The 16,490-nt window shown below is 39.3% G+C and overlaps 1 protein-coding gene across 2 annotated transcripts; it reads left to right on the top strand.

The window, feature by feature from the left end:
- The first annotated feature begins 6,108 nt into the window (after nucleotides 1–6,108).
- Nucleotides 6,109–16,444, top strand: LOC132694738 (early activation antigen CD69-like). 2 transcript variants are annotated; one of them, XM_060658418.3, is made up of 5 exons: nucleotides 6,111–6,293; nucleotides 6,822–6,911; nucleotides 11,691–11,878; nucleotides 12,824–12,930; nucleotides 16,284–16,444. In XM_060658418.3, the coding sequence occupies exons 1-5, from the start codon at nucleotides 6,218–6,220 to the stop codon at nucleotides 16,396–16,398; spliced, it is 576 nt and encodes a 191-aa protein (XP_060514401.1). In that variant the 5' UTR covers nucleotides 6,111–6,217; the 3' UTR covers nucleotides 16,399–16,444. The 2 variants fall into 2 exon arrangements, with proteins under 2 accessions (XP_060514402.1, XP_060514401.1); XM_060658419.3 differs by lacking the exon at nucleotides 6,822–6,911 and having other exon boundaries at nucleotides 6,109–6,293.
- Nucleotides 16,445–16,490: the final 46 nt, after the last annotated feature.

Genomic DNA, 16,490 nt, shown 5'->3' with positions numbered 1-16,490 from the left:
TTGCTTTCTCCTTTCTACTTGGTATCCGAAACGTTGAAATGCTCATTGGAAAGTAGCTCTGCTCAACACCCAGGACTGTAAACGTGCAAAATGAGGAAAAAAGGTTTAGAGGATACAGTACGTTCTGAAAAATCTGAAAACACTTCCTTAAGGGAGAGTTAATGAACTAAACAGAAGAAAAACTCAGCCATGAGATTCCAGGAAAACACTGTGTGTATTTCAAACGTAATTTTTACGGCTGGGATATTTCTTACGGTTCTGTCGGCCTTCCCTCCCACCTACCAGGAACTGATCGCCAAGTTTATCATCAAGGAGGAACCGTAAACCCGCAACCTTCAGCTATGTTCATGAAAATGGGAAGAATGTACAGACAGAGATCAGAGGCTAGGAAAACAGATGAATCTGGTGTTTTGTAAGGACTGTAGCTCTGCGTGTGTGCACAGAAATGAACTTCAGTCTTTCATTGCATAAAACTCTCGGAGACTTTTTTCCCCCCGCACCTGAACAGTTTGGGGTCAGTCTCATAGCTTTTGTGGTTCTTTTCAGAAATCGTTGAGAGTCTCATTTCAGAAATTATTATGTCCAGCAGAATCTCCAAACTCCAAACTCTTCTATTCAAACTTAAATGTAAACCTCATGTTAAAAACACTATTCTCCTCTGCCTGGGTGGCTCCGTCCGCCAAGCATCCAACTTCAGTTCAGGTCATGATCTCACAGTTCGTGGGTTCGAGCCCCGCAGCGGGCTCTGTGCTGACAGATCCTTTGGATTTTCTGTCTCCATCTCTCTCTACCCCTCTCCCACTCACACTCTGTCTCTCAAAAATAAATAAACATTAATTTTTTTTAAGCGCAGTCTTCCTCCAGCCTATACCACTTCAGACCTGGTAGCCCATAGGAGATGGGATGGGCTGTGTGTTTCCAACCTCACATGGTGGAAGAGAAAACTGAAGAAGCACAGATGTGTGCTGCTCAGAGCTACCTTACTGAGTGATTCCGTGGGTTTTTCAGAAATCACCGTATCCACCTGTTGCTTACTTCCTGTCAGAGATTTTTCTGTCTCACCTTTTGGAGTTTTATGGATTCTCATTTATGAGGGTTTCACTGCCTACAGTCCTCTTCGGTACCATTCTAAACATATTTGTGGCCAAATACACGTAATAGAAAATTTCCCATCTTAACTGTTTTGAAATATGTAGTTTAGTACTGGAAAGAGCATTCACACCATTCTGCAACCAGTCTGCAGAACCTTTTTGATGTTGCAAAACAGAAACCTTGAACGCCTTAAATAACAACTTTGCACTTCCTCCTCCCCACCCCCTCAGTCCCTGGCAACTATCATTCTACTTTGGTCTCTATGAATTAAACTACTCTACATACCATATACAAGTGGAATCACACAGTGTTCGTTTTTCTGTGGCTGGCTTATTTCACTTAGCATTACGTCCCCAAGTTTCATCTACGTTGTCAGAATCTTCTGCTTTTTCGAAGCTGGGGAACATCCCACGGTAGGTATATATCACATTTCATTCGTTCATCCATCGATGGATCCTCGGGATGCTTTCACATTGTGGCCATTGGGAATAGTGCTATTATGAACATGGGGTTTACAAATATCTCTTCAAAATCCTGCTTTTAATTCTTTGAGAGTATATAGCCAGAAATAGAATTGCTGATTCAGATAATAATTCAATGTTTAATGTTTTGAGGCATCTCCCTATTGTTTTCCCTAATAGCTGCACCATTTTATACCCCCACCAATACTTACCATAGTGCATACATTGTTGTAATGCATCTTTAATGTGCCCTAATCATCAGATAAGTAGACAAAAATAAGCATAGATAGGAAATACACACGCGCGCGCACGCACATACACACACACACACTCCATTATGGGAACTCTACCCCCATTATCTCATCTAAACCCAATTACCTCTCAGAAGCCTCATCTCCTAATACCATCACATTGAGGGGGTAGGGTTTCACCATATGAATTTAGTAAGTACGCATTTAGTCCATAACATAGATATAAAGTATATATGTACATAATGTGTGTGTGTATATACGTATATACACATATATATATGTGTATACACATATATATATATATATATATATATATATATATATATATATATAAAATGTGGGTGTGTATGTGTATATATTTTTATTTTTATATGTACCTTTACAAGAGAATGTATGTATGTGTTAGGGGTGATTGTACATTACTTTTTACGGTCTGATAGACACAAAATTCATCTATCATGGTTGAGTTAAATACCACCATGTTCCAGCTACATGTTTCAAATTTTAGTTTTCCAGTATAGTTATGCATATTTATAATATATGCATGGTATATTTACTCTAATTGTATAAAGTACAAACTTCACTGCTAGTCTTTCAGCCTGCGAATCACAATGTATAAAGTAGATATACATGGTGATCAATGACCAATCATGTAATGTCCTTGTAAGTCTGTCAATGACTAATTAATGTGCATCTGTTTTTAGTTAACACTTAGACAATTAAGTGTCATGTTATGTTACCGCTTCATCTCATAATGATAAACTCATGTGATATCTTACAAAAATAAATAAGCAAAAGAGGGAACTGGTCAAAAATCATTAAAATGTAGCAAAGAAACAAAAAGTGATAGTGCTGAATGAAAGCGAAAGTCAAGTCGAAAACAGAAAGTCGAGTAAAAAGAAATAGCTGATCATGAGCATATTAATACTTCCACTTTTGGAGAAACTCTAGACATGCAGCCAGAGGAATTTTGTTCCAGATGCAAAAAAAAAAAAAAAAATGAAATATGGAAAGCCCATACTTAGAAGTATGAAAGTTTAAGAAAGCATAGAAAAGATGCTTGGACCGTGTTATCGGTTACAAAGCAAGAAGGCAAGACTGTTCAACTTTTGTTTTAATGCAAAACTTTTTTTTTTAATTTTGTTTTTTTAATTTAAAAAAGTGTATTGAGGTATAGTGGGCATACAATATTGTATTAGTTTCACGTATACAATAGAGGGATTTGACAATTCTATAAATTATCCAGTGCTCACCACGACACGTGTAATTATCATCTGTCACCATATCATTATAATATTATTGACCATATTCCCTATGCTGTACTTTTCATCCCTGTGACTTATTTATTTTATAACTAAGAAGTTATAGTTTAGAAGTTTGTACCTTACCAACAGCAACCCCCTTCCCCTCCCCTCTGGTATCCCCACTTTATTATCTATATTTATGAGTCAATTTCTGCTTTTTTTGTTTGTTTATGTGGTTTGTTTTTTGTTTTTTTTTTAGATTCCACATGTAAGTAAAATCATATGGTATTTGTCTTTCTCCATCTGACTTCTTTAAAAAAATATTTTTAATGTTTATTTTTGAGAGAGAGCAACAGAGTACGAGCAGGGGAGGGTCAGAGAGAGAGGGAGACACAGAATCTGAAGTAGGCTCCAGGCTCTGAGCTGTCAGCACAGAGCCTGACGCAGGGCTGGAACCCATGAACCATGAGGTCATGACCTGGGCCGAAGTTGGGCGTCTAACGGGCTGAGCCACCCAGGCACTCCTCTCCATCTGACTTCTGTCACTCAGCATAATACTCTCTAGGTCCATCCATGTTGTCACAAATGGCAAAATTTCATTCTATTTTATGGCTGAGGAATATTCTATTGTGTATATGCTATATCTTCTTTATCCATTCATCTATCTATGGACCCTTCGGTTGATTCCATATCTTGGCTATTGTAAATAAAACTACAGTGAACATAGCACTGCACACATCTTTTCAAATTAGTATTTGCATTTTCTTTGCATAAATACCCAACAGTGGAGGGGCACCTGGGTGGCTCAGTCAGTTAAGCCCCTGACTTCGGCTCAGGTCATGATCTCACGACTTGTGGGTTCAAGCCCTGCGTCGGGCTCCGTGCCGACAGCTCAGAGCCTAGAGCCCGCTTCGGATTCTGTCTCCCTCTCTCTCTGCCCCTCCCTGGCTCATGCTCTGTCTCTAAATAAATAAATAAATAAATATTTAAAAAATTTTTAAATGCCCAACAGTGGAACTACTGGACTGTATGATATTTCTATTTTTAATATTTTGAGGATCTTCCTTCCACACTGTTTTCCACAGTAGCAACACCGATTTACATTCCTACCAGCAGTTCACAAGAGTTCCTTTTTCTCTATGTCCTTATCAATACTTGCTATTTCTTGCTTTTTTTATACTAGCCATTCTGACAGGTGTAAGCTGATATCTTATTGTGGTTTCGATTTGCATTTTCTTGGTGATTAGTGACACTGGGCATCTTTTCATGTGTCTGTTGGCCATCCGGATGTCTTCTTCAGAAAAATGTCTATTCAGACCCTCTACCCACTTTTAAAAATATGATTATTTGGGGGGTTTTGGTATTAAGTTGTATGAGTTCTTCATAGGTTTTGGATATTAGCCCCTTATCAGATATATCACTTGCAACTATCTTCTCCCATTCAGTAGGTTGTCTTAGCATTTTGTTGAAGGTTTCCTGGGCTGTGCAAAAGCTTTTTAGTTTGATGTAGTCCCAATAGTTTATATGTGCTTTTGTTTCGCTTGACTGAGTAGGCATATCCAGAAACATGTTGGTAAGTCTAATGTCCAAGAGATTACTGTTTACATTTTCTTTTAGGAGTTTTATGATTTTAGGTTTTACACTATGTCCTCAATCCATTTTGAGTTTATTTTTGTGTATAGTGTAAGAAAGTGGTCTGGTTTTATTTTCAGAGCACTCTTCATAAGTTTTTAGGCTTTTTAAAAAACAAAATAAGGGGCGCCTGGGTGGCTCAGTCGGTTAAGCATCCAACTTCAGCTCAGGTCACGATCTCACGGTCCGTGAGTTCGAGCCCCACGTCGGGCTCTGGGCTGATGGCTCAGAGCCTGGAGCCTGCTTCCGATTCTGTGTCTCCCTCTCTCTCTGCCCCTCCCCTGTTCATGCTCTGTCTCTCTCTGTCTCAAAAATAAATAAACGTTAAAAAAAAAAACAACAAAATAAAACAAAAGACTTGAATTCTCAATGTTTCTGATGTTTTTTTTAAAAAATTTTTTTGATTTTATTAAAAAAAAATTTTTTAATGTTTATTTATTTTTGAGAGAGACAGGCAGAATGCGAGTGGGTTAGGGGCAGAGAAAGAGGGAGGCACAGAATCCGAAGCAGGCTCCAGGCTCCCAGCCGTCAGCACAGAGCCAGATGTGGGGTTCAAACTCACAGAGCTGTGAGATCGTGCATGACCTGAGCTGATGTCGGATGCTCAACTGACTGAGCCACGCAGGCGCCCCTTAAAATTTTTTTTAATGTTTATTTATTTTTGAGAGCAGAGAGAGACAGCGTTTGAGCGAGGGAGGGGCAGAGAGAGGGGGAGACACAGACTCTGAAGCAGGGTCCAGGCTCCGAGCTGTCAGCACAGAGCCTGACACCAGACTAGAACCCACGAACCACAAGATCATGACCTGAGCCAAAGTCGGATGCTTAACTAACTGAACCACCCAGGCGCCCCTCAGTATATCTGATGTTTTAAATACAGTGTTGTAAAAAAAATAGCTTTATTGGTTTTTTTATTCCCTGTATGTTTTTGAGGGAGAGTAACAGAGTTTTCAATATTTCAAAAAAAATTTTTTTAATTGAGGAACAATCATAATTTCCCCCTTTGATTATTAGAGTAATATGGCTTGGTTTTTGCCTGTGTGTCATTTTTTATCATCCCATTCCACTGTGGAAAGGGAAGACTGCCTATACATGAAACTAATTTTCATTCAAGCACTAAAATTTATCCAATTGTTCCTAAGCAGTCCATAGGGGGAGCTAGAACTCAAAAACTGAAAAGAATGGGGGTGGGGGGGGCAGTATTTGAAAAAAGTAGGAGGGATAGCAAAACCACCTTGTGGCTAGGTTTCAGGCTGTCGGTCCACATGTTGTAAAATTGTCTCAGATTTGAGATTTTAGGGTGACTATATAAAGCCGTCCAAAATGAGGGGAATCGCCCTCCCCTGCCCAGCTGGGGGGTTAGCAGGTGGGGAAGGAGCCAATCAGAGACTGAGTTCTCAGAGTTGTCTCTGTGGTCCAGCCAATCCCAGGCTGTTGAGCCCTGGCCCCTGGGGTAAAGGTAGCGGTTGACGCCTGCCCGCAGGCCGTTACTTCCCCAGCCTCAAAACAGAAGAGCCTTGTCCGTGAGTGAGTCTCCGAGATGGAGGGCAGTAGGGCTGAGCATAGCGATGATACTGATGGGATGCAGGCCATGGAGCAGAAGGTCACGAGGCCAGGTAAGGGGCTCCACGGAGCTTGACCTTGGGTACAGGAACTGAGCCCTCCCATGATTAGCCTACCATCCCTTCTGGATCCCAGCTTGCAGTCCGAGCAGTTTTTCTTTAACTGTCCATAACCTGGCCCTGAAATAAAAGCAGGCATCATTAATAAAACAAAGGATTCAAAGAAACGGTGGATCCACCCCTCTGCACCCGATTTTTTCCTTCTTAGAAGAGGCAGAAATTCATTAAAAAGTCCCAGGATGAAGTTTGGTTTTCTATTCTGGAACCGGGGCAAGAGCACTGAGTCAATAAAATAATGGTCAGAAATGGCGCCAAAAAGTGGAAGCCAAGCACTGCTGAGACTTTTGCTGCTGAAAAGGTCCAGCTCTTAGTACCCTTTCTCATTCTCCCATTTTCCAATGGCCGGGTTGTAAAGCACCTAGAGCAGGTAGAGAAAAAGACAAATCTCACGCGAGTTTTCTGTTTGTTTGCTTGTTGTTTATTTTTCTTTAGAAGATAAACAATGATATGCATCTTCCTTAGGTATAGTAACAAAGAAAATGCTAGTCATATCAAGTATATGTGGAGGCATCGCTTTACTTCTGTGGGTAATGTTAGAATTTCCTAGAAAATGTAAGTAAACGATTTCTGCTAAAACTATGTTAATTGTATTATCATTGATTCAGTCTGGTACCAGTGACTACTAGCCTGTTCTTCTTCCCTGACATTGAACAATTGGAATCAGAAAGCATTCTCCTTGCCAGAGCATCTAATTGTTTTTCAAACCCAGTCATCTGCTTTGCCTTCTAGAATGTTCATTGTCTTAATATCTATTGAACTTCAGGCACGGTGCTAGGTGATGATGTTACCAAGATGAAAAAAAGAAAGAAAGAAAGAAAGAAAGAAAGAAAGAAAGAAAGAAAGAAAAGAAAAGAAAAGAAAAGAAAAGGCGGGGGGGGGGGGGGGGCGGTGGATTTTGGCCTAAAAGGAATTAATACTTGATGGAAGAAACAAGTATCTATGCCGGTAGTAACTGTAAAATAATTGTTAAATACAAGTATGTTCAATGTGAAGAGGAAGAAAAGGAGATTATGAATCTGCCCTTGGTAGGTAAGACTTTATGAAGGTAGGGGTATTTGCACTGAAACTTAAGGTCAAGTAGGTATTTAGGAGAGAGTGCCTTCGATGAGAGAAAGAACACGAGTGTTAGAGAATCACACCAGGAATAACTGTGATAAGCGTTCAAAAAATTGGAGTGAAGACTGACAGTCGTATCACGTTTTCGCTACTGCGTTAACTCTCTCCCATACATGATTATTTTATACTTTCTCTTTTCTCTCCAGACCTTTCATGCCTTTTTCTTCATCTTCACTCTCGAGTCTATGTTTTGCTTTTCGTTTTACCTCATCAATTATAACAATTACTAGAAAACTCCCAAAGACTCCCATGACCACATCTACTTTTTTACCTCTATCCCTACCCATATACTCTGTCTAGATTCCAGGTACTGTAGATGGAGTATTTGTGCCCCACACTAGATTCTATAGCCTCTCACCAATCGGTTATATTACTCGGGTAATATTCCCCTCTCTCCTACATTATAGTTTTTTCACACTCAACTGAAACGTCTCCATCAGCAATACATGATGGTGATATCTCTCTTACCTTGAAAATAAAATTCATTAGCCCTTACTCCTTCTTTAGCTACCAATTTCTTTCTTTTTTTTCTTCTGTTACAGCAACCACCTTGAATTTTTTGCCAATTTTTTTTCTAAATTCTGTCTTCCCATTTTCTGTTAAACGTACTCTGGTCAGGTTCCACTTCCTTTTCTGTCTACTGAATTTGTCTTTCAAGTTCATTGGCAACTTCTGTGTTGCCGCATGGTATGCTTTCTACCTAATTTATTGGCTTCTTCCAGCTTTACTTTGTTTATTCTTTCTTCTCTCCCTGACCTCTTAACTTTGGGGTGCCTTGGGGCTCAGTCCCTGAGCAGGTCCCCTCTGTATCTACCCTTGCACCCTGGGCAATCTGAACCATGCTTACAACTCTAAATGTCATATAATTCTGATCGCCTCCAAATACACATCTCCAATCTGGGTTTCTTCACTGAATTTCAAATATTTCAATCCACCAACTTGACTGTCTAATACATTACCCAAGTCGAAGTCTTAGTCTGTCTCTCTCCCATAACCTCTTCTATCTGGGTCTTCCTTACCTCAGGAAATAGCAACTTGGTCTTTCCAATTTTCAAACCAAAAATCTTTTTTTTTCCAGTAAAATTTTTTATTATTTATTTTTTATTTATTTATTATTTATTTATTTATTTATTTATTTATTTTTATTTTATTTTATTTTTTTAATACATGAAATTTATTGTCAAATTGGTTTCCATGCAACACCCAGTGCTCATCCCAAAAGATGCCCTCCTCAATACCCGTCACCCACCCTCCCCTCCCTCCCACCCCCCATCAACCCTCAGTTTGTTCTCAGTTTTTAAGGGTCAAACCAAAAATCTTATAGCCATGTTTGACTCTTTTTTCCAATCCACTAGCCTCCAAAATAACCGGCAAAGTCTTCCTGGTCTTTCAAAATATAACTAGTATCTGAGTCCTTTTCCCCACTTCTACTGTTACTACCTCATACCTTGCCAGCATCCTCTTTTCTAAATGTTCTTCCCTCTCCCACCCTTTCCCTCTTAAAGCAAAGTTATCCACTGAAAATGTGATGGGGACTACAGACAACATTTATATTTTAGAAACCCCAGTAAGAAAGTGAAAAACAAATGAAAATTGGTTTAATTGTATTTTGTATTTAACCCAGTGTGAAAACTGAAATAATATGGGGTCACTTATGTCAAGGTGTTTTAAAAGGCATCCAGGAGGTCATTAAGGAGGTAGGCCTTATGCACGTCCTCCTGAACAGCTGAACTGGGCCAAACCCCAAATAGTCCAAGGACTCCACCAGAACACCTGCGATGTGCTACAGTAATGGACTTTTGTTCAGTGACAAACCACCTGTGCTTAGCCAAGATTAATTTTTAGCTACCAGCACCAATTAAAATTCTTCGTAAGCAATATATGCTCTCGGGGCGCCTGGGTGGCTCAGTCGGTTGAGCGTCCGGCTTCAGCTCAGGTCACGATCTCGCAGTTTGTGGGTTCGAGCACCACATCGGGCTCTGTGCTGACGGCTCGGAGCCTGGAGCCTGCTTCGGATACTGTGTCTCCCTCTCTCTGCTCCTCCCCTGCTCATGCTCTGTCTCTCTCTCTCCTCCAAAAATAAAATAAAATAAAATATTAAAAAAAAAAACAAAGCAAAAAACATTGCTCTCTCATCTTAAAGAACCCCTGACTTTTGTTCCCAAGTGGAATGCTATTTTGGATTGTACTCAAGTCTGTGTACCCTGAATTGCAACTCTTTGATTCCACAACAATGCTTTTGCTTGATTATTGCCTCCTGAAAAATTCAGGTTAACAACTGTATGGTCAGTATATTATCACCTCACCACATATCAATAGATTAATCATTCATGATATTTAAAAAATTGTTGTAGTCTGTTGTTGATATTCCGTGTGTATTTTACGCTTCTGGGACATTTGGAATTGGACGGGCCACATTTCAAATGATTGATAGCCATATGTAGCTAGTGGCCATCGTACTGCTCAGTACACTTCTACAATATATTTTAAACACATTTTTTAAAAAACAAATCAGATCTCTTTAAAATGCTGCATTGGTTTTTCATTCACTTGGAGTAATGCCACATTCTTGCAGATGGCCTCCAGACTCTGTTGGGTCCAGTCACCCAATTACCTTTGTGATCTCATTCCCTGCTACTTACTTGCCTCTTCACTCAGTCGTCTTCAGTTGTACCAGCATCCTCACTCTCTCTCTTTTTTAAAATTTTTTAACTTTTTAATGTTTATTTGTTTTTGAGAAAGAGAGAGTGCTAGCTGGGGAGGGCAGAGAGAGAGAGAGAAAGAGAGGGAGACACAGAATCCAAAACAGGCTCCAGGCTCTGAGACATCAGCACAGAGCCCGATGCGGGGCTGGAACCCACAAACTGTGAGATCGTGACCTGAGCCAAAGCTGGACGCTCAACTGAGCCATCCGGGCACCTTCAAGCATCCTCACCGTTTTATTAACAAGCCAGGCACTTCACCTTGGTCCTTTGTACTGTTTTTTTTTTTTTTTCTTTTTCTTCTTTGCTTGGGAAAATCTCCCCCTAAATGTGCATATTCCTCACTAGCTTAGTTGGTTCAAACTTTTAGTAAATATTAACCTCTGGTTGAATCCTATCCTGACTACTGTGTTAAAATTGCAAGTCTTTCCACCAATAATCCTAATCGCCTTCACTCTGATATATTTTATGACAAACTATATAATTCAGTAGACATGCAAGTCCCATCAAGCAAGGATTTTTTTTGTTTTGCATGTACACTGTTGTATTCCTAGAGCTACAAAAATATCTGCCACATGATAGAAACTCAACTGGTAGTTGTTGAATGAATGAATGAATTAGTGAATGAACGACAAAACTTGGTTTTCTGGTAACCCAGGTTCTGAACCGAACACTTGAGTTTTGTACAAGCTTTTTATTTCAACACCAAACTTTAACATCATTTTGAGCTTGATACTTTCAGATAATTTTGGTGACCTGATTTTTCCACTTGGTTTTTATACCGGGGCTCATGTGAATAGTCCTACACTGTTGTTTTCTTTCCCATTTGAAGATTCTCTCATTCATAGGCCTGACTATAAACCCGTCATATATTTCAGATGTGAAGAGGTGTCCTTTTGGTGAGCCTTCTGTTTCTCAGGGCTGTACCTTAACAAGTAACTTCATCTATCTAGTTGCAGTAAGTTGGAAAGTAAAAAGTGGATGGTAGAAAACTCGTAAAATCCTGATCTTTATTTCCCTGCATTCTTTTGTGCTTAAGAACAAAGGAACACCTCCAACTCCTGTGGGAATGTTGTTCTTGAAAGACAGTCAAGTTTCAATTAAGTCAGCAATAGGAAACCACCCCTCTGATGTTATGGATTTATTTACAATTGGTTTATTTACAGTGGAAAGGAAGTGGATGAATAGGAAAGAAATGGATGAATAGAGAAAATGCCAGTAGTATAAAAAATGGGAGGAAACTGGCTAAAGATTAGTTTCTGGATGTTTATTTGTCTATTATTGCTAATCTTAAATTATACATACACCTTCATTCTTCAATGGCGATTTCTTTCATTCTATGTTCTTGATCTTTTCTTTTTTTGAGCTGAGGTTTGAAGTTAAATCATTTGAATTGAATATGGAAGTAAAATACATTTTCTCAATCCAAAATATATCTTTTACCCTAAATGTGAGACTCTTCCTTTGTCCTATACTTTCTTCATTTTTTTTTCTACCATTGTGTTAATTTTAGTTAAAAAGCCAAAGATACTTAATGACAGTACATGCTCTGAGGATGAAACTATATGTCCACAAGACTGGAACCAAATCAATAATAATTGCTTCTTTCAATCTGAACGTGAAAAAACTTGGATAGAGGGTCAAGAAAACTGCATAGCCTATCGTGGATCTCTGGCCATATTCAACTCCAAGAATGAAGTGGTTAGATTTCTCTTTCACAATATAAATCTCATTTAATTTATTGACTAGCTATTATATGACAAGTATACTTCAAGGGTGTGATAGATCAGTCAACAAAACAAAGACTTTTGCCTTTATGGAGCTTAGATTCCAAAGGAAGCGACAGGGAATAAAACATAATCGTAATAAATATGTTAAAATATATTAAATATATTAAATATATAAATATATATATAATATAATATAAATTAAATATATTAAATTACATAGTATTTTAGAAGGTAGTAAATTTTTATATACATATACATGATTTATGGATATGACATATATGAATATGATATGATATGATATGATATATAGATATAGATATATAGATAGATACATAAGCAATATTATGAGTGTCCTAGGTGGATAGGCTGCAAGTAGGATAGTCTTATTTCGTTGAGATGATGGCACTGAGCAAAACTGTAAAGTAGTTAAGAGAGTTGGTTAGAGGAATATCTGGGGGATAAGCTTCCCAAGAAGAAGAAACATCTGGAGCATGGACCTTAAGGTAGGTGTATGCCTGGAATATTCAAGGACCAGAAAAAACAAAACAAAACAAAACAGCCAATGTGCCTAGCATGAGGGAGTGAGTGAGGAATGTGGATGATTAGGGTCTTGGAGGCTATTGTAAATACTTTGGTCTTCCTCCAAGTAAAATTAGGGAGATATTGCAGAACTATGAACAAAAGTGAGACATGATCTGACTTGATCAAGTGAGACTTGATCTGACTTGAAAGCATCATTTGCTTTGCTGTGATGAGCTAATGAGTGGCAAATACAAAAGCAGAGTGCCATGCTACAAGGCAATTGGGATAACCCTAGCAAGAGGATAATGGGCCCGGAGAAGGACCATAGCATTAGAGGTAATGAGAATGAGAAAACTAGGAGAGATCCATTATAACACCCTGTATTTCATAAAAGGAAATGTTGATGCCCCATCTGGGAACTTCTTCCTATTGGATTGGACTGAAAAAACTCAATGCAAGCACACCGTGGATGTGGGTAAATGGAGATACATTCAGCAATTGGTAAGCCTTCATGGCATTTATTATTGAATGTGTTAAGTATAGTAAGGATTCTGAGTCTATAATCAGCTACCCCTATAGTTGCCTCCACGTTATGTCCCCAAAGACTGTCAATATATGGATGCCATATTCAAACAAATATACAGTCTTTAGTCGGGGTTTGGCATTAAATATCAACATCTACTTCTATAAGGTAAGGTGGACTATATATATGACATATGTACCCCAAGTATTGTTTTTATCCTAGCCTAGAGAAAAATCAAAGTAGTTTGATCCTTGACTATTTCCTCTTGGGGTTTTGCCTTTGTTTGTTGGGGGTCTGTCATTGATAGGGGAGTCTGAGAAAGTATACTCAAGCTTACACTTACCACACACACTAGTGGCCTGAAATGGAAGGGAATGAGTGAGAAAGAGAAAATGTACGCTCTATTTTTTTTTTATTTAAAAAAATCTTTTTAATGTTTATTTATTTTTGAGAGAGAGAGACAGAGAGAGACAGAGTATGAGCCAGGGAGGGGCAGAGAGAGAGGGAGACACAGAATCCGAAGCAGGCTCCAGGCTCTGAGCTGTCAGCACAGAGCCCGACGTGGGGCTCGAACCCACGAACTGTGAGATCATGACCTGAGCTGAAGTCGGACGCTTAACCGACTGAGCCATGCAGGTGCCCCAATGTACACTCTATTTTTAAATAATAGACCTTTGTTTAAAATTCTTGAACTTCTCGGGGCGCCTGGGTGGCTCAGTCGGTTAAGCGGCCGACTTTGGCTCAGGTCATGATCTCATGGTCCGTGAGTTCAACCCCCGCGTCGGGCTCTGTGCTGACAGCTCAGGGCCTGGAACCTGTTTCGGATTCTGTGTCTCCCTCTCTCTGACCCTTCCCGTTCATGCTCTGTCTCTCTCTGTCTCAAAAATAAACGTTATAAATAAATAAATAAATAAATAAATAAATAAATAAAATTCTTGAACTTCTCTATGTTCCTTAGCCTGAAGAACTGATTGTACCTCTTGAGTCTATTTTTGCTTTTGAAACACTTAAGACATTTTCCAACTCAGAGAGGAGAAAGGAATAGAATATTGAGTTCCCCATGGAGGAAACTTCTAGCTACAGTTTATTTAGCACCTAGTTAAATAGGTACTGTACTAGTTTTATGACATACTGTGCTAGATATGATATGAGGCATATGACATGATAAAGGAAACAGCAGGACTTTCTAAATATAGAGAAACTTATCCTGTTATCATTGTATTTATATCCAATTTGGGGTGAAAATACCCACACAATGATTTGAGGATAAAAATATAGCCAACTTTGAAAAATGTAAGAAAAGGTAGAATATAAATGCAACTTTCTGACTTTCAAATGTAATACTTATTTTCTGGCAAGAAAATATTGGCAGTTTAATATTATATATAGTCCCGTTAAAAAAAAAAAGGTGAGGAAGGAGTAAAAATAGAAGTTGGTTAAAGATGGTGTATTAGGGACGCCTGGGTGGCTCAGTCGGTTGAGCGTCTGACTTCAACTCAGGTCATGATCTCATGGTCCGTGAGTTTGAGCCCCGAGTCGGGCTCTGTGCTGATTCGGATTCTGTGTCTCCCTCTCTCTCTCTGCCCCTCCCCACCCACCACACTCTGTCTCTGAAAAATGAACAAACCTTAAAAAAAAAAAAAAAAGATGGTGTATTCGTTTGCTAAGGCTCCTGTAACAAATACCACAGACTGGACAGCATAAACAAGTTCTGGAGGCAAGAACTACCAGACCAAGGTGTCAGGAGGGCCAATTTCTTCTGGGGCCTCTCCCCTTGGCCTGTAGATGACTGTCTTCTCCTTCTGTGTCTTCGCATGGTCTTCCCTCTGTGCACATGCCTATCTGGGTCCAAGCCTCTTCCTATGAGGACACCAGTAACATTGGATGAGGGCTCACCCTGAAGACCTCATTTGAACTTAATCACATCTTTAAACACATTATCTCTTCATATGGTTGCATTCTGAACCACTATGGGTCAGGTCATAAACATACGAACTGGGAGAGGTACAGAATTAAGCCCGTAACAATTGGCACTAGGGTATGTGAAGGCCCAGAAATATACCTGTGTTTTGGAGATAAGCAGGATGGAATGTTGAAGGCAACCTAGAAATTAGGAGAGTAGGGGCACCTGGGTGGCTCAGTCGGTTGAGCGTCCGACTTCAACTCAGGTCATGATCTCGCGGTCCGTGAGTTCGAGCCCCGCGTCGGGCTCTGTTGCTGACAGCTCAGAGCCTGGAGCCTGTTTCGGATTCTGTGTCTCCCTCTCTCTGCCCCTTCCCTGCTCTGTCTCTCAAAAATGAATAAACGTTAAAAAAAATTAAAAAAAAAAAAAAGAAATTAGGGTTTACACCAGTCTTACAAAGTTCCTCAAAAATGAAGGGCTAAAAGCATTTCAGTTGCCATATACCCAGGTATTTATCCTAACAACATTCTCTTTTTCTTTTTTCTCACTCTGAGTTTTCAATTTCGTGTGTTTTATGTGACCTAAGATAAGAACTTAGAAAACCCTTTCTAGATATTTTATTTATGATTATTTACCTCTGTCATAGTCCATCAAGTGAAGAATACTTATTTCACTATTACTATGGTCATGGCTTCAAAAAATGGATCAGGGAACACTTATTTCGGCCTTAAGATATATCAGTGTTTTAAATGTGTGCAGGGGGATTCAAATATCAGTCACACTCTCCCTGTATGTGATCTTTAAAAGGCTGAATATATTTATTTACTTATTCTTATTTCAGTGTATAAAAAGAAGAATCTAACCCTTCACAAAGTGATTTTCCATGTTTACTACATTATAATACAGCATAAAGTTCCAGGATTCTTTGTTGTTATTGCAGTAAAGTTGCCTGGTGTTCGTTTCTTCCCACCCTCCCATCCTGGGGAGAAGTTTGGAGGTGGAAATAGAGAGAAGCAGCTCGTTTCATCCCTCTATTCCTTTTGCATTGCACATTTTGGTTTGATTTTGTTTTTCTTTCTTTCTTTCTTTCTTTTTTTTTTTAGTGTTTATTCATTTTTGAGAATGGAAATCTGTTCGAGAAAACAGAGAGATACAGAGGGCAAGCAGGGGAGGGGCAGAGAGAAAGGGAGACACAGAATCGGAAGCAGGCTTCAGGCTCCGGGCTGTCAGCACAGAGCCCGACACGGGGCTCAAACCCATGAACTGTGAGATCGTGACCTGAGCTGAGGTTGGACGCTTAACCAACTGAACCACCCAGGCACCTCTACATTGCACATTTTGAAACATAATCAGCAAAGTTACCTATTTTAGGCTGTGCCCGGTTAGTTTTCATGAGGTTCGGTAAATAATCTCCTTATTTTGTTCCAGGTTCAATATTGAAGGAAGTGGAATGTGCGCCTTCATGCTTCACAAGAGAATAAGCAGTGCCAATTGTGATAACACAATGAAATATATATGTGGCAGAGAACCCCGTTGTCCTTAGACAAAGGGTTCCCCAGAATACAGCGAATAAAGTAATGAAAGACAAACTTTTTTATTCATCGTACATTCATGTATATACGTTTTTCTTCTTAT

This window comes from Panthera onca, chromosome B4 (genome assembly GCF_046562875.1).
Source record: "Panthera onca isolate mPanOnc1 chromosome B4, mPanOnc1 haplotype 2, whole genome shotgun sequence".
NCBI lineage: Eukaryota > Metazoa > Chordata > Mammalia > Carnivora > Felidae > Panthera > Panthera onca.
Note: the sequence above shows the minus strand (reverse complement) of the source record. Positions and strands in the feature narration are given on the sequence as shown.